The sequence below is a fragment of the Mustela nivalis genome (genome assembly GCF_964662115.1).
Source record: "Mustela nivalis genome assembly, chromosome: 2".
Lineage (NCBI taxonomy): Eukaryota > Metazoa > Chordata > Mammalia > Carnivora > Mustelidae > Mustela > Mustela nivalis.
The window spans coordinates 169,621,396-169,639,920 of NC_139021.1; the positions used below are offsets into that span (position 1 = coordinate 169,621,396).

The 18,525-nt window shown below is 48.1% G+C and overlaps 2 protein-coding genes across 5 annotated transcripts in view; one reads left to right on the forward strand and one right to left on the reverse strand.

Annotated features, from left to right (window-relative positions):
• Window positions 1–2,282, reverse strand: part of LOC309858231 (uncharacterized protein) — a 28,634-nt gene extending 26,352 nt beyond the window's left edge. For both annotated transcript variants that reach the window (XM_082718957.1, XM_082718956.1), the window contains exon 1: window positions 1,808–2,282. The gene's annotated coding sequence lies outside the window, so the exon portion shown is untranslated. The remainder of the gene's footprint in view (window positions 1–1,807) is intronic.
• Window positions 2,283–7,767: 5,485 nt separating this feature from the next.
• ACSL5 (acyl-CoA synthetase long chain family member 5) overlaps window positions 7,768–18,525 on the forward strand; it is a 45,382-nt gene continuing 34,624 nt past the window's right edge. Inside the window, exon 1 of one of the 3 annotated variants that reach the window (XM_082721373.1) lies at window positions 7,768–7,902. Coding sequence is in view for 1 of the 3 variants with exons in the window: in XM_082721375.1 (XP_082577501.1) it covers window positions 10,279–10,296 (18 nt within the window). In the remaining 2 variants the exon portion in view is untranslated. Of the gene's footprint in view, window positions 7,903–9,272; window positions 10,297–18,525 lie in introns of those variants that run through there. The other 2 variants (XM_082721372.1, XM_082721375.1) reach the window with 2 other exon arrangements.

The window sequence follows — 18,525 nt, forward strand, 5'->3', positions numbered from 1 at the left end:
TGAGGAGGACACAGTCATTCAAAATGATATTTTAAATGTACATTTATTGACTTGGAAAAACAGTCACCATGTTTTAAGTAAGGAAGCACACTGTAAAAACGACATGTGCAGGTGTCCCTGGGTGGCGCAGTCAGCCAAGCATCTGACTCAATTTTGGCTCTGGTCATGATCTCAGGGTCATGAGATCAGAGCCCCGTGTTGGGCTCTGCACTAAGCACAGAGTTAAGATTCTCTCTCCCTCTGTCCCCCGCCCCCCAGCCCCACTCTCTCTGTCTCTCTCTCTCAAATAAATACATAGATATATTTTTTTAAGAGACATGTACAGTTTTCCATTTTTATTTCTTAAAAAGGCACACAGGCAGCACAGCAAAGATCACATACACCAAACCACTCCAAGTTGTTCTCTCTGAATGATAGAAATCATATTGGGTGGTTTCTTCTCCTTATTTAATTTTCATGTGTTTTGTCCTAATGTCTGCAACGAAGAAGAAAAGTGAAAGTTTTAAATAATAGTACACCCTATAGACTTGCATTTGTGGAGTAAAAGTACGGGCTTTCACTCCTGCTGTCTGAATTCTCAGATCAGGAGAACCTCACAGCGGTCTGGGTCCTCACACCACTTGGGCACCTGGCTTCCCTCCGTGGGCTCTAGGTATTCCCTGTTGAGCTCAGTCCCTTCCATTCTCCATGGCCTTCAGAAGGGGAGAGCATCAGAGGCGCATGATCACCACCAGGAAAACAGTTGCCGTAGTTACAGACCCACCTACTTTGTGTGAAGTGCTTGATTGGCTGGAGTGGAAAATCCTGAGGTTAAAAGCAGCTTGGGGTGGGGGTGGGGGAGTTTCTGAAGGGACTGTGGTCGCTGAGAGGGGCCACACTGTTCCGCACTCTGCTTCTCCAGGCCTCCTCCCTTCTAGGAGCCGGAGTGGTTGATGGGGGAGGCCACGTGGCTGCACGCCCAGCAGAGGGGCAGAGTTTGGTTTCTTATGTCAGTGGGGGTAGTGCTCAGACTCAACACGGGGCTCTGATCTCATGACCCTGAGATCATGACCAGAGCCAAAATGGAGCCAGCAACTTTAGCCCATCTCTGCTTTCTGAAGAGATTATTATGGAGGGAGGGTTCTTTCTGCCTGGTTTATGGTTTCCTCAATCCTGGCCAGCCTGTGCCGTAAACCAGACAAGCCAGCTGCTCAACATCCACGATCAGATAGGATGAGCTGATCCAGGGTGGGAGAGTTTTAATGGGATCTCTGGCTTCTCTCTAGCTGCCTTCCCTTTCCTCCTGCTCCCTCCACCCCAGCTGCCTCCCTTCAGCTTGTCAATCTGTGCCTTACTCATGTTTAGAGAAAAGGTAAAGGTTTGGAATGTGTGAATTTGAACTTGTCCAGAAGCAGATAAAGGCGTGGAAGTACAAGATGAGCCCATAATCCCCCTGACGGAAAGACGGAGCGGGAGAGGCAACCCTCCCCCTGTCCTCACACGCTCTCTCACATCTCCTTGGGTGTTTTGGGAAAAGGCATCAACCAACCTCAGGTTTTGCCAAGTAAATAAGACTGGATTTGAGCCTCTGTTTTCTTACTGACAAAGTAGAAAAATGCCGGGGGAAGAGCCCTTTGACCTTTCCTGTTCCTTGTTCTAAAACCCTAGGGCTCTGGTAGACTTATAATTAACCAAGTATCCCATGCTGGGAGATGGTAGCATGTTCCTTTCAGGTCTGCTTACAGGTTTGCCAAGGGAGCGTCCCTGAAGATGTAGCACACCTCGTACTAGCCCTCCCAAGTATGAGCAAGTAAAAGTCAGCTAGTACCTGTCCAGGTGTCCACTGCAAACTTCCTGCTGTGTTCTCCACTCTTGCAAATAGTGGTGATGCTGTCAGCGAATACATAGCCAAAAAGATAGTAAATGTTTGAAGAGTCACAGGACAGTGGAGTAAAGGTTGAACTTGTATAAAGGGGGGAGACTGTTTCCTAGAGCGGAAACAAAGCAAGTTCCTTGGATCCAAAAGCCACTCCTTTAGGTGATCATGCAGACGCCAGTCCTAGAAGCCAAGGAGGGGGCACTGGCCTTGGCTTCCTGACGATGACACGATGCTCGTTTCTGAAAATGTTTCATGAGGGGCCAACAATCTCCTTTCACGGCGACATAACCTTTTATGTTCTTCAGCACCTGATATTTATCCTGGGAGGGTAAAGACTCCTCCCCCCTGGCTTTGACGTGTTGTTCTTTCTCACACCTGTTTCCACCAGGAATGAGTCCTTGCCCCCTGAATGGGGCCTCTCACCGTGTAGGGATCCTTAACCATACTTTGAAGTTTTCTTCTGGCGCTGCGTAAAAGCTCAAATCTAGCAGGTTGGTTGAGCCTGAACCCCGTATTTCTGATTTGAATATTTATTTTGTGGTCTTTGACCCTGTCTCCCAGATTACCACTCCCAACCCCCTACAAAGTCTTAGCAAGAACAAAAACATCCAGAAAGTGGAGGGGGGGAGGGGCAGCTGTCTGCCCACTAATCAAAGATACTAGATGAGTAACAGTGAGGTTTACCTCCCAAGCCACTTTCAAGAATGTTCTACGTTTTCTTTTTTTTTTTTTAATATTTTATTTATTATTTGACCGAGAGAGAGAAAGATCACAAGTAGGCAGAGAGGCAGCCAGAGAGAGGGAGAAGCTGGCTCCCTGCTGAGCAGAGAGCCCGATGCGACGCTCGATCCCAGGATCCTGGGATCATGACCTGAGCTGAAGGCAGAAGCTTAACCCACTGAGCTACCCAGGCACCCAATAATGTTCTATGTTTTCCAAGAACACCCTCATGGCTACAGTGTCTCAAACACTGAGCAAACAAAGTGTCCTTGACTTAATACGTCTTTCTCTGGCGAGGGTGCACTTTGAACCCATAAGCATGATCTGCTTCTCCAACCGATCAGGGGCCTGTGTGGCCCTAGGCTTGTCGTCTGAGCAGCTCCTCTCCGGCGTGTAGCTATCGAAAGCCAGGCAGGATGTCCCTTCTGCCTCCTCCACCCTCTTCAGCTTCTTGTCAGGAGAGACCAGAACCCCTCCCGCTTCCTGGTATTTCCGCTCCACTTCTCGTGTGAAAAGTTCCCAAATAACTCTCTAGCCAGGCACTCAGGGCTATGCTCTCGTGCTGTGAGCCCAGGGGGCCAAGACTGCAGGGCAGAGGACTATATCCTTAAAGGCTCGGTGAGGGAGGAGGTGTTGACCTACCCCCCCCCCCCCAAGGAATTGACGCCCCCATTGTGTTGATTCCTGCGCAGTGAGGACTGTGGTTCCTGACTCGCTGGCCTGGAGGAGGTCGTGCAGCGAGATGGCTGGGACCACTGGTCTCGAAGGAGGCCTTGGACACGTCAGGGATTGTCTAAGCCACAGGTTTCCTTATTTTTAAATACCCTAATGAGCTCACGTGAGGATTAGATGAAGCAACAGAGGGACGCAGGACACAGAGGGTGGTGCCTGGCATGGAACCAGCCAGGGAGTGACAGCAGGTTTGTAATACGGGACTGTTGCCTCAGTCAAGGTCATGACCTCTGTCGAATGGGGGCTACAGAAAGGAGAGGTTCAGGTAAAAGACCTTGCTGTCTTCAAGTTCCTCCGGAGCCGCTGTGACATGTTCGTGGCTGCCACTGGGAGACACCACTTGTGTTTCTATTCTAAAGGCATTAAGGCCGAGGACCTTTGGTCTAAATAGGTGTCGCCCGAGAAAGATACAATGCAAGTCAAACACGTAGCTTAAAAATCCTCAGCAGACTTCGTTGTAAGAGGAAAAGAAACAAGGAGAATTACTTATCTAGCGTATGCTGGATTTTATCACTTCACCGTGTGATCAGTATGCTAAAAAAATGGAGGTGTGACACAGTTTTCTTCATGCTAAGTCTCCAGACTTTGGTGTGTGTTTTGCACACATCTAAATGTGGACTTATCCCCCCTTCCAGTGCTCAGGAGCCGTACGCCGCTCCTGGTGAGAGAAGCAGGCAGCACAGACCTTAAGCTTCTCTCTGAACTCCCTGTCTAACCTGCTGGGAAATAGTGATGATCTTTATGGGGTTGTTGAGGGCTCTGGGAATTTAGAGCCCACACCTCTGTCAGGGATCTTTCCACCTTCCATCTGATTCTTAAACATTCTAGGAAACCACTTGCTGACAAAGAAGCAAGTTGTCTGTGTCACTGTGTGACAGCCTTGCTGACGTCATGAATCTGAGAGCAGGTGTACCCACCCATGCCCGCATCGAGGCTGGTCACAAGCTTGTGACCCAGCCACGGCGAAGGCTGAGGGTCAGTACGCCGTGGCCCATCCGTGCGCTGTGGCTTACCGCTCTGATCTAAGTCTACTAGGCAGTTGCTGTGTGTGTATGGGAGCGGGGGCACGAGGAAGCTGGCCTATCAGGAGAGAAGGAAAACTTCGTATTGCAAATCTGTACAAACACTTTTATGGTTCCCCAAGTGCTCGTACTTGAGTAACACTTCCTTCCCACAAAGAATGACCAAGTGGCCTCAAGAGCCTGGGTGCCCCAAGCCATGACTGTCCACGACCCAAGCTAAGGAAAAGTGAGCTGCTCTAGCCCGGAGCTGGGGGCCAGCTTCCTGCAGGCGTGTGGTGACGTCCTGTGGGGCAGGATGGACAGCGGGGCCCAGCACGGAGCCGTGGGCACTCGCAGCGCAGCACACCACCGAGCAGACCCCCTGAGGGTCACACAGCTGGATCTAGGGTGCGGTGGCCCCTTCTAGATGAGTGAAGTGAGGCTCCGTGTGGGAAATGATCTCAGCGGCAGGAAGGATATCGAGGCAAATGGAAAGCCCTTCTGAGGAGGGAAAGTAGCTGTCATTCCACCCTTGCCATCAGACGCTTATGGCTGGCATTGGGTCCTGCTTCCTCTAAGACAACAATTCTTCATTTTCTTTGAGAGGCCAGTGAAAGATCCCAAGATAAATGCATATATACATGAATGTATATGTATGTGTGTGTATATATGTATGTATACATGCGTATATGTATATATACATATATATACATACATATGCATGTATACATACATACGTATACTTACATATATACATATACATACATATATACATGTACATATACATATATGTATGTATACGTATATATGTATATATATGCATGCTGGCAAGGGGTTCGTAGAATGGATTGTACTCCCAGGTACACACGTAAGCACTGGGCTCAAAGGTCCTTCAACTCAAAATCTGACTCTGCGACTCCACCAGCTATAAGCCCCATGCCTTGGGCAAGTTAATTGGCCTCTCTTAGACTTTCTTCTGCGGAATAATAACTTCCGCGTGGTGAGATTAAATGAGATACTGCAGACGAAGCTCTCAGAACAGCGCCGTCGTGTGGGACATGCTCAGTAATGTTCCTGACCCCCTTGAAGGCCTTCAGAAAGGAGCTCCCATGAGAACCATAGCTTGCTCCCTGAAAAGGTGTCCTTTGAGTGCCATAAGGCTTTTGAAATGTCAGATAACCAAGGGAAGGGTGGGTTTGGAATCCTGATAATTGGAATGGCCAATTAAGGCACGCTTGTTAAGAGTTTAAGGAACTTTGCCCTTTCCTTTTCATATTTCAGTAGAAGGGTAAACTTCAAAGTCAGCTCTGCCATGTGGGAAGCTAAAGGTCAGTCCCCTGCAGACTTATTTGTGTCCCCGTGCCATCACGATGTCTGTCCCGCCATACAGCCCTTCTAGGGTGGGGCGTCTCGCACCCATCCTCTCCCAGCCACCGTGAATATGTTAACCTGAGTAGGCTCCGCCTGTAGTCCTGTTAACCTGAGTAGACTCCGCCTATAGCCCCAGGGCTCTGCTCTTTCTCCTTCCGTCACATTGCCCTACTTCTAAAGACTTGAATTAGCAGTCAAAACTGGCTAAAATCCTGCCTAAGGAAGTGTTCCCCATACCACAAATCATAACCATCTGGCAGGTCTACTGCGAGGGCCAAAAGATGTTCTTGTCTCAGGCCCCAACAGATACCCAAGGTTTGGGTGCTGAAGGTGCTGTCCCCACATATACCTCACAGGTTTGTTAGATCATAGTGGAAACGTCTTCTAAACTGGGAGAAGCTGTAGAAATGCACTGTGGGGCTACCCACAGTCCCTTGTGGCGTTCCAATAGTGGGGCTCGCGAGAGGCCAGGGGTGGCTTGGTACAGCGTTGCTCCTAGTGGGTTTCCCAGACCAGCAGCGTGTCTGTCACCTGGAATTGTTAGAAATTCAGATTCTCAGGCCCTCACCCAGGCCTAGGGAATCCTAAGCTCGGGCACCAGCCCATAAGTTGGTATTGTAATAAGCTCTCCAGGGGCCCGTGTTGTTCGCTAAAGTCTACAAACTCCTGGTTTGGAGCGTCCTCCTCTACCAGGTCTGGCATTAGTAGGTTGCTAATGAACACAGCTGGGCAGGGGTCCAGCCAGATGAGTCCAGCTGGCGTCCCCGGTTCTCATGGAACATGTTCTTCGGTTACCACTCACAAAGCCCTCTTTCTTCAGGTGCTGAGGCTGGACTAGGGCTGTGTGCCATGAAATGACTTTAAAGGGTTAATGCACCTCAGACCCGGATGAGAATCTGGCCGACTGACAACCCCTCCTTCACACAGGAGTCTGCAAGATGAGATATTGGCTTCTGACTTTGATGTCATTGGTTGACTGACTGAACACAGTTGAAGAAACCCAGTGCAGTATGACCACCTATTTCTGGCAGCCCAGGATCCAGAAAGTGGTCGAGTGTCTGAAGTCTGCTGGTGGTTAAATGAACACGGGTCAATGAAGCAGAATCCTAGCCAGGCAAAGGCACTGGGGTGACTGTGTGGGGCCAAGATCAGGTGTCGCTTTCATAACGAACTAGTTGTATAATTCTGGGTGATTTCCTTCACCTGAAGGGCCTTGGCCCTCACCTATAACACAGAAACTCAAAACTTTCTTTTGAGTAGTGGTGCCCTGCAGTCTTGAAGATTTTAGAACCAGAAATGGTGACTAGTGACCTCAGCATGCAAAGAGTGAGGGACACCTGGATGGCTCAGTTGGCTAAGCATCTGACTCTCGGTTTTGGCTCAGGTCGTGATCTCGGGGTCATGAGCTGGAACCCCGCGTTCAGATCTGCGCTCAGCATGGAATCAGTTGGAGATTCTTTCCCCCTTCCTCAGCTCCTCCTCCCACTCACTTTCTCTCTCTAAAATAAAAAAAATAATAATAATCCCTTTTTAAAAAAATGGAAAGAGAGAGCAGAGGTGGAACCGTGATATACTAGCAATGTGCTTCTTCAAGCGCCTTGCTAAACTGTGGGAGGTGAATTCTTCCCGAGATTCTGCATTCTAAATATAGCCCAGGTAGGCTTGTCCCTCAGTCTAGATGTTAGAATGATTCACCTTATTTCGTTGTCTTGGAAATGTTCTAATTATGCAGGGGCCACTGGCCCCTTCTAGCCGGAGTCTGGTCTTGAAATGCAGACCTCTGCTTATCCAATTCTTAAAGTTATAGTTTGAATCAATCAAAGTGCCTTCCCATGTCCTTCTCAACCTCAACTCACGGGCTTTATAAAGGTTTTGCTTGTTAAACATCAGCTTTCGGGGCAGAGGGCTGTCTTTCTTCTTCTTCCTCCTCAACCCTTGCATAACGATCTCGGTTTTAACCTTTTACCAAATTCTGTGCTTGTCGCTGTTGGAGGTTACTCCAATGTGTTTGAACAGGTAACTTCTACCTTTGAACTTCTATCGCAATAGGTTCAAAGGTTCCAGGGAAGCTTGTGGGTCACTCTTGGGACAGGACGCATTGGCTTCAGATGTGGCCTTGTTGCAGGAGCTGTGGAAGGGGCAGAGGTGTCTGAATGAACCGGTACAGCCAGCCGTGAGGGGGCATTTTCTGGACGCGGCAAGTGAGTGTATTCTTACAAGGTAAGCTGCAGTAATGCTCCCTACTCTAAAGTTTATACATTTATGGGACAGCTAAGGACGGGGAGTGGGAAGGTGAAATGCAGGTCTCTTCTCTGTCTAAGGGCTCTTTTCCAACGTGAGATTACCCTTGGTTAAGTAGTAACCTCTGCTGACCTGCGTGGAGGCAAAGGAGAAACCAGTTGTAAAGTGGTTGGAAATGTGAAAGCTGGCAGGGGGTAGGTCTGGGAGAGAAAGTTGTTAATTTCACTAAATGGAAACTAACACAGAGTTAAAAGCCTTAACTAAGGGTTAGAGACCGAACCAAGCTGCCTGTCTACATCTTTCATTCAAAACTTTGTCTGTCAGAATGGTTACAAAGGCTATCTGCCAGCTGCTGATGGCAGCAAATCGCATTTGGAAGGGACTAGGGGAAGAGAACCCTTAGTGGACACTGTCTTGGGTGCCGGAGTCTATACTAGGTGTGTGACTGTGTGATCTGCGTTTCCTCATCTACCTGCCACCTTCTGTGAGGCAGGTGGTATTGTTCCCTTATCACAGGTGAATAAGGGGCTTTGGGGCTGTTCACAGCACGCCCAGGGCTACCTACCTAGGAGGCGATATGGCTGAGATTAGAGTCCCATCAGTCTGTCCCTCTAGGCTGCTGCCGCCTGATGCCGAATTCTCGTCTGTTTCCAAAATCTTCCATTATCTCCTGAAATCTTGGGAGGGTCACTTATGTGCACCGAGGATAGAAAAGGAATGCGACTCCGGCTGGACTTTTTAAATGACCGAGGTACTTCTGAACTTGGGCATCCAGTCCTGAAGGAAGACAGGAAAAAACAAACAAACAAACAGAAAAGTTCCTCTCACTCCAAGCTCTTCATTTAGCTGGTAAAAGAAGCCAGCACTCTGGGTGTTAGAATAGCTGAAACTTGACACCTAGTCCGCTCTGGCGGGAGGGAGCTGCTTCTTAAAGGAATGAGCTCCTGAAACTAAACAAAGCCAAGGTTCCTCCAGCTGTGAGATGACCCAGGAGATATAGATTGGCAAGATGGGCTAACCACCTCTTCCCACACTTGGTCTCTCTTCCATGTCTAAAGTGGGCTCCTGTGAGGCCAAGGGATCAGCTGCCATCTCTGAGATTGCAACATAGCTCACCCTGGCTTTTTTTTTCCTCCCTAGTTTGGAGGTGTTTAGGACTTCCTCCCTGTAGAGAGAGAGTCCTAACCTAGCTCTGCTAAAGGGCCAGGACCATGCTGAACTTAACATAAGCCTTTTTGAAGTGACTAAGGCTGGAGAAAGTTGCTTCATTCTGGGGTGTTGGTTGTGGGGGCAGGTGGGAGCAAGAGAACTCATGATTTCGGCCTCCAAATTTAGGAAGCTCTCGTGCCCTTCTGTGGTCCCAGCCTTAGGCAAGTCCAGTGAGACTCCTGCAGGTCCTGATCTCCTGCAGACGAATCTCCAGGACACTTCCAGGGGGTCTACACATTCAGAACAATTTTCACAATAACACTAAGAAGCGATTTGCCTTTTCCTGTTACCGGCTCACGCGGGTACAGTGGGTTTTCCAGAAGCTGCAAGACACGGGACCAATCAGACAGGGCATGGTGTACATGCTTGTCGCCTTCCTTTCAGAAGGTCCCAGTTTTTAATTTGGGGAGGTGAGAGAGGCAGCAGACTAGATTTGTGGTTTATGTTTTAAGGTATGAGAGGGATGAGCTTATAGGTCAGAGGAAAAGAACACAGCCTCTTGGTCTGTGTCTGGTGGCTCCTGACTTGCTTGTTTTGTTGACTTGATTGGAAGTGCCTGGGGACAGAGGCAGGTGGGGGTGGGGAGGCACAGGGGTTGGAGGAGGGTGACCCCGTGCCAGGTGCCCCAGCATCGGGAGGGATGCGAGGGCTGAACTCCCTGCCCTGGGAGTCGAGGGGGGAGCAGTGTCCCCTTCCTGGCACAGGCCGTCTGCTTGGGGCTCCTGCAGTTTGTTTGCTTGCTCTGTCTTGGTTTCACGGTAGTCAGACCCTGGAGCAAAAGGTGATTGTGGGCTCCCGGCAGGCTCTTGTTTCAGCCCTAGGGCTAGGGGTTAAGGCTTTGAAAAGGAGCCAGGGCAGCCTGGGCGGCTGTTCTCCTCCTGGCCAGAACAGCTTCCACTTTCAGTTGTGAGAGAAAAACCAGGAAGTGAGGTCCCTGAGCACGTTAGAAAGCCCGGCCATGGCCTGACTCGGGACAGCTCAGGCAGGGCACTGTGGGGGACACTCGGAGCCGTGACCACCTGCCTGCCGGGATGCTGTGAAGCCAGCCGGTCCCTGGAGGAACCGGGGCTGAGGGAAGAGGGCCAGGGATTCTGTGCCAGGAAGAACCCGGAGCCAGGAAACTCCGTTCGGAGGAAGCTCTGAGAAATGCACCCCTCTCACAGGGTAAGGGGAATGTGGGGGGGGGGGGTATTTAGCAAGGGGTCTGGTGAGCATGGGGCAGAGGCTGAAGGGGCACCCTCACCCCCAGCTTCAGCCCATCTAGAGCCTGCCGGGTCCCTGGCACGTGTCAGTGCTCCCTCTCTCTCTCTCTCTGTCTCTCTCCCTCTCTTTCTCTCAGATCTCTAAGGGACACCTTTAAACCTTCCTTACCAGAAGGCACAAAGGGAAGGAGGAAGTGGACGGGGGGGGGGGGGGGGGGGGGGATTGGATTTTTTTTCCTTCTCCTGCCTCTCTTGGGGGAGGAGGACTACACGAGAGACCTCTTCAATTTTCATTGTGAACATTGGCTCCTTCTATGGAGAGAGGTAATGAATGAGTGGAGGATAGACAGTTTCTGGATGAACTTAGCTCTGTTTCATGGGTAGAGCCACAAATTGAATCTCAGACGGACTTCAAGGACCCTCAAAGAGTGAGCTGGAGGAAGGAGCTCCCTGGTTGGGGCTTATTACCTTGGGTGGGTATTAATCTGCTGCGTGGTTTGAAAAGGCAGATTGAATCTGGAGCTCTAATATGTAGGTGACTCGTCCTTTCCATCAGCCGCAGAGTCTTAAAAGTAGTTATATTTAATTTTGAAAAAGATTGATTTAGTAAAAAAAAAAAATTAATGGAATAATTGATTTCACTTGACCCCTCCCTTTCTATTCCAGCATGAGAGTAACTCTGTCGGGGTCCCCTCCAATGGATAAGTATTTGAGATGAACACAGAATAGTCTTGGAAGAGGCAGGGTAAAAATTCTTGTAGGCATCACTTGTGTGCTTGGCACCATGAAGAGAACAAAAAACAAAGGCCACAAATGCTTATAAAACAGGCAGATTAAAGAGTTAAATAGATGATATGCAATAAGGTGCAAGGTGGGGGTTCTAGCAAAATGCAAGGTAGGTGTACCCCCAGGTAAACACATTCCAAGTTAATTTAAACACACACACACACACACACACACACTCCAGTCCAAACAGAATGTTTCCGCCGGATATTTCTCTAGGTCCTGACCTAAAGTAGTCTTCTCCCCCAGGCTATATTCTAACTCCTCAAGGGCAAAAGCACTGACTAGAGCATCAGAGTATCATTGAATGCTTAAGTGCTAAAACACAGTGGGGGCCACAGATTCTATAGGGAGGCTCGGGATCCGAGAAGGAAAGAAAAGATGGAAGATGGAGCCATGGTCAGCACCAGCTCCTAAGAGCTGCTCTTAACATTTCCTTAAGACAAGCTTATGACGTGGATGGTTTCACCATGTTAACTGCTGAGGAGGCTCAGAGAAGCGAAGGACCTTTCCAAGGTCAGACAGAGATCCAAGGTATAGTCCGTGTGCTACTGGAAACCAGGCTGCATCCACTCCTGTGAGGAGTTAGTCTTTCTTCAGATTTCCTAGAAAATCGCATTTGTACAAAGATTTTCCTACGTGGGGACCTGGGAAGATACTGAGTTCACTTACGTATTAGTACTTTCAGATGGGGACATTTTTCTAGAGCTGCAAATATGACCCCTTCCATTCATTCACTATTTTCTGTGGGGCAGTGCTAGGACTTTTTTGGGGGGGTGGGGTGGGGGGTTGAGTTTATCTTTGAATCTTCTAAACAGTCCTGCAAAGCGGGTTCGTTGTTTCACAGATGGGGAAACTGAGTCTTAGCCGTAAAGAAACTGGACAAGCTCTGAAAAGGTTGAAACTGGGATTTGAACTTTGGCTTCTGTGGTGATGGAGGCAAATTTGTCTCCATTCCAGATGAGTCTAGAGGTGCCTGGGTGGCTCGGTCACCTGAGGGTCCCGCTCTTGTTTCGGCTCAGGTCATGATCTCAAGGTTGTGGGCTGGAGCCCTGCGTCCAGTCTGCTCCCCACCCTTCCCCTCCCCCAGCTTGTGCTCTCTCTCTCTCACTGACACACATACAAATAAATAAATAAATCCTAAAAAAAGAAAAAAGAAAAAAAAATATCCAGGTGAGTCTAGTTTCGTGCCTTGACAAAAGAACTAGAAACCGGAAGAAACCTCTTTTTTAAGAACCCTCCCATTTCAAATCCTTAGAGAAAGCAAGCAGACGGGTGGTGCCAGGGTCGGGAGAGGAATGCGGAGTGAGTGCTTAATGGGCACAGGCTTTCCTTTGGGGGTGACAGAAGTGTTTGGGGACTAGACAGAAGTGGTGGTTGCACAACAGTGTGAATATACTAAATGCCACAGAATTGTTCACTTTAAATGATGTTATATGAATCACACCTGGGGGGGGGCAAAATTGTCCTACCTCCAGGCAGGTGATCTTGGGCCAGGATCCGGCAGCCAGTGAGAAACCAGGCATGAGGGTTGTGCTCCTGCCGGTCACCTATTGTTGGCCAGCAGGTGCACTGACCCTCACTGGGTGTGCAACCCGAGGTGATTTTCAGGCATGATGACCTGTCCCCAGCAGCCCCAAGTCAGCCAGCATTGTTCTTGTCCCACTCTGCTGTAAATGCATGAAGGGCTTTCTCTCCCCAGGGCAACCAGGCATCTGAGTCAAAAGAGGACTCTCTCACTCACTCTTCCCCTGGAAACCTAGGGCCTGACATGTCATAAGCTCTTAATTCATGTCTTTTGAATAAATCCATGAGTCTTGGAGTTTGGAAAGTCAAGCAGCCTTGTACAGCTGAGACCAGGTCATGGTTTTGTCCCTCTTCGGGGGAGCTGGTAGCTGATCTTGGGGTCTCTGTGGGTCAGTCTGCCCTATGAGGTGCAAGTTTGTGAGTCCCTGCAGGACAGGATATAGGGGTGGGCTAGGGTTGGAGGAGAGAGCTGGGTCAGAATTAAGGGCTACGCGGTGCCCTCTCCAACAAGACATCCTCTGTTTAAATAGAAATGAGAAGTTGTTAAGACCTTTGCTTGTAAGCTGGAGGGCAGTTACAGAATGAAGGTCATGATCATCACTTCTCTTTCAGGAAGCCTCAGGATGAAACATCTGATACTTAACAAGGAGTCAGATACTGGGGAAAGTGGGGGCGGAGGGAACCAGTCTTCCCGAGGACATCCCATGTACCCAGCAGTGCACTCGAGGGGAGAGTGTACAGCATCCCTTTTAAGTAGGAACTGTCACCTGTCTCTGCTTGTGTACAGTTGAGGGGAATGGGCGCTCAGTGACATTATGTAACCATTCCCTGCGCCACATGAATGGTGGAACATTGTTCCAGCGCCAGAACAGGCAATGGCCTTGAAAGTTGGCTGCTGGAAATGAGACCGTTGGCAATAAAGCTAATTGTTTGCACTTTGACTCCAGTGACCCCTGACCACTGGCAGACCAGGTGGCAGGAGGGCTGACTCTGCAGTAGCCGAAGCAGGAAGGCTTCTCTCACAACATTGCACATCAGGGCTTTTAGCCTGCGTGGGTGACAGGGGCCTAGCACTTTGTCCACACTATCTCTTTACAAGCTCTCTTATCAAGTCCAGTGGACTTCTGGGACTGATTCTCCTGACCCCACTTGTCCCATCATCTACTCCCTCAGCAACAAGCTTGGGAAACCTTTGGGGTGCTTCCTGAGTCAAGGTTTTCCTTAGAGTAGGGCTGCTGGGCTGTGGTTTTCTGGAAGCCCCATGGTAGATCCAGGGGGACTGTGTCGATCTGAGATCTGGTGGGATTTGTCACTGCCAGCCACCAGGCTATGGGTGGCTCAGCTGTCCTATGCTATCTTCACAAACTGAGTTAAGAGGCTTTCCATATTTGATGTAATAAGGGTTTTTTCTTAAATACCACTTAGCTCACCTGCAAGGCCTGGCACCACAAGCCTTGCTGGTGTTGGTGAGCTGAAATGAGTTCCATCAAAGAGTGTCTCCACCAGCCCTGGGTACTGTCTCCCCCAGCCTTCTTGGAGGCTTTTCCTCCCCCACACCCTTTCAGCCAGAGATGGATTCTCAACCTCCATCAGAAACAGCCCTTCCCTGTTTCCCTTTCCCAAATAGGATGATTGTCTCATGTTAGTGACTCAAGCCACACTCTACCTCTCCCCCCATATCTCGTGGTTGCCCTCCCCCCCACCTTCCACTTAAGTTTATCTGGTCTACTGTGGTAACTTGTCTCTCCATTAAAAAAAAAAAAATGATGGAGAGTTGCAGGCAACAGTTGAAAAAGAAGGTTTGGTGACAGAGACTCTGGTTAGAATCAGAGTTGGAGACTTAACAGCCATTGGTTTAATTGGTGGGGTCACCCTCCTTAACTGACCTTGGAAATGAAACTGTTGGCAATAAAGTCAGGATCAAAACCCACACATCCTTGAGAGTCTAGTGTTCCATACAGCCCCCTTCATCTACTCCAGTCGACTCTAGGCTCTCCCTCCTTCAGATTTATTAGCTAGCCCCACTTGCTGAATCCTTCTAGAATTGTTCTCAGTGTTCAACAGACCCATAAGTCCCCAGAGAACAAGAGGAATATCTTCTAAGTGTTTGTCCCTCTGTACATGGCAGAATGCTGGGCACACAGATGGTCTAAGACCTTTGTTTGCCTTATTAAAATATGTAAAATTATAAATAAAGTACAGAGAGTCAATATATCTCTTGTCACACATACTTCTCCGGTCCACCAGATGCTCCCAAGTCTGGGGTATATGACATGGTGCATTTGTTTACTAGCTGGGGAATTGGCTTTAGCTCTTTAGTAGACTATGAAGTCTGAGTGTGGTATATGAGCCTGGTACGTAGTATATTGCTAATGCTTGCAGAATCGGTGGCCCTTGAGCTCATTCAGGTCGAGCTATATAGTGTTGCCCATGCCAGGGCACGAAGCTTCTGGCAGTGGCATTTCTGTGGAGGGGTCAGCCACCTATGCCCCCCCTGTGGATAGGAGCACATCATGTCACCGCTAGACTGAATTCCGCAGCCTGTTTCCTTCAACAGATACCTCTCTCCACTTCCCTTCTCTGAGCTTGTGCCACTGGTGAATGAACAGGGAAAGTGACTCACTGGCACCCAGTGGATTTCCCACTGTACCTCAGGCACCATGTTGGGTGCAGTAGAATTTGAAGGCTAAGAGGCAGCCTCTGCCTGGGAACCCCCATGGCCAAGGTGTCCACGGAGTCACAGGAAGCTTCCCAAACCCAAGGATAGAACTGATCCTGCTCTGATTTATACAGCCCTCCTGAACTCTGGTTCCTGGAGATTTCCCCATGGGGTTCAGCAACAAAGATCTTACTGATGCGTATGCACCAAAGACCTCATGTTTTATGGTATGCTTGCCTGCGGGCCAGGAATCCTGTTTCAAGCCTAGCCCTTTCCCGTCTCCCTGCCAGCTGCCTTACAAATTGGAGTTTTGGGGTATGGCCTAGCAGTTGGGCTGGGAGAGCAAGATGTGTGATCTTGAGAATGCTTTCTTGTTTTATTAAGCACTCATGGAACCCTCTGGGTTTTAAGAGATCTCCTTCGGTAATGCCATCTTCCTGCCCTGTCCTGCATGATCCTGTGGAGATAAAGGGGTCCTTTCTGATCTGCCTGAGGACATTGCCTAGTGTGTATACCACAGAGTGTCCTGGGTGCCAGTCCCCAGATGGACAGAGATGGTGCTGTGCCCAGTAGCTTAACACTGCTTTGCTGGAGAAGGCTATTATAGGCAGTGGCCTGTCTGAGCACCTAGGGTGCCCTCTTATGACAGCCTCTCTTCTCGGTTCCTTGCAGTAAGTGTCGAAAGATGACCTTTGAGGCCCTGTTTGCCCCGGTGAGCCAACATTTACCTTTGCTCTAGCTCTTTAACTGCTGAAGAAATGAATGAAAACCTACCGCCAGAGCTGCTGTCCAAACCGGCTTGCTCTGTGGCTGAGAGCATTGCACACAATGTGAGCACTTGAAAAGGCCATATGTGTTGAGTGTGGCTTTGGTGGTGGGAAGGCTGCACTTGCAGAAACAGGGCTGAGGCTGCATTCTTGGGTGCATTCACACGAAATGCCGCCAACCAAGGTGACGAAACTTTCTAAGTCAGCTGCCTCGGTCAGAGGTAGGATGATTTGGAGTTGGTTTTTATGTTCATTTTTTTTTTGAAGCATGCATATTTCAGATTAAACCGTGTATACTCTTAAGTTATCTTCTCCATGAGACCTACTTGAAACCTTATCCCCCTGCTAGCCACAATCCTCTTTCCTGATTCTATTTTTTTAAACTTCCGTATACTATATAAGCTCATAATTGTTCAGACTTGTTATCAAACTCGCCAATAAAATACAAACACCCAAGGGGAGGGGTGGGTTTCATTGGGAGATCCCCAGCACCTGGAATGATGCCAATATATAGTCAAGCCCTTAAATATCTTTGGGTGAATTATTGAATATTCAAAACTTTCTAGAAAATCCATTAATGATTTCTCCTCTTCCATCTGTCTTTTCCTATGAGGAATATACTTCCAGAAACACAAAAACATACACATTTGTCCAAGTGGTTTTTTTGTTTTCTTTCTATTTGGCGATTTATCATAGAGCTCTTTCCACATCGGTACACACTGATAAGAATAAAGCAGGTCTGCTTTATTCTTACTGCCTGCCAAGAGTGCCACCATGTAGACATGCTATAATTTATGGCTAGTCTACCAAGAGAGGCTTTCCTGGTCTCCGGCATTATAAGCAATCCTATAGAGGTAATGACGATGAACGTAAGACCAATTGTCTGGGCCTATACACCAGGCGCTCTTCTAAGTACTTTACAGGCACATTAACTCATTTAGTCCTGAGGAAGATATTATTATTGTTAGTCTGCAAACAAGAAACCACATAGAGGTTATCTAACCCAGGTCACAAAGAAGCTGATCACACAGGGTATGAACCCAAGTACTCTGACTCAGAGCCCCACCCTGAACCAATATCTTACACAGCCATTTGGGATGTATTTTACTGAATACTAAAATATTCACTGATTTTTTTGTTTGTTTGTTTTGATTTTTGTTTTTTAAGATGTATTTATTTATTTTTTTATTTGACAGAGAGAGAGAGAGCACAAATAGGCAGGGCAGCAGGCAGAGGGAGAGAGAGACTCAGGCTCTCTCCACTGAGCAGAGAGCCCGATGCAGGGCTCGATCCCAGGACCCTGGGACCATGACCTAAGGTGAAGGCAGCTGCTTAACTGACTGAGCCACCCAGGCACCCCTGAACTGATGTTTTTCTACAGGAAAAGTTACTCAAAGGTCATTAGGCCAAAGGGCACACATTTTAAATTGTGGTAGAAGGCAACGGGCGCATGTCTAAGGGGCTGCACCAAATTTATGTTTCCCTGATGAAGAGTGCATTTTACACGATTTTCTCATTGCCAATCTCATGGGTGGGGAGAAGACCTTTTCTTTAAATTTGCAACTTTTAAAACTACTCGCAAAGATGAGGGAATGGGACTTTGACACAGGCTGAAATCCTGCTGTGGGGCTCCAAGGGCCACCTCCATATGCCAGAGCAGCCCTTGAAAGGCACTCAAGAAAGAAATGGGGGGAGGAGTGTAGCTTCCCTCTGCCTCCTCTTGTCCTTCCGGTCACCACCGAGAGCATCTCCAGCCACAATCTGTTTTCGCTGTGAATGCTCTAGTCATGACCTTTGGTTTTTTTTTTATTGTGTTGTGTTTTGGTTTTCATTGACTTCGGAGTTTTCCTTATTGAGGAAATGAGCTCTTTAGACAGGCAAAGGATTTGATACTTGCCCCAGTTTATCTTTGGTATTTTTCCTGCAGGGCAAATATTTTTTTAAAAATTTTATGGCTCAAACTTGCCAGGGTTTCCATTTATTGCTCCTAGGTTTTGTGCCTGTCTTGAATCTTCCTCACGTCAGGATTATAAAAAAAATTTCCCCAAATACTCTTAGGGTTGTCCTTGTTTTATATTTAAGTCTTTGATCCATCCCGAACTTATTTTTATTGTAGGAATAAGACGGTAGTAATCGGCTTTATGTCTTCTCTCTGAATGGCTAGCCAGTTGTCTTGACACTTTTATTTAAGTGAAAAAAAAAAATCTGTCCTTATTGGAAATGCAATCTAGTATATGATAATATATCCACTGGGAGTTTCAGGTTTATTTTGTTACATAGTTTTGTCTATCACAACCAATGGAAAACTTCTCTAGCTCTATGGAAGCAAATTTGGTAATGTTTAACTCTGTCCTCCAATTCCTATTATTTTTCAAAAATTTTCTGACTCTTTATAATGAGCTTTGTTTTTCTGGGTGAACCTTAGAATTAACTTTTTAAATCCTAAATCATTCCC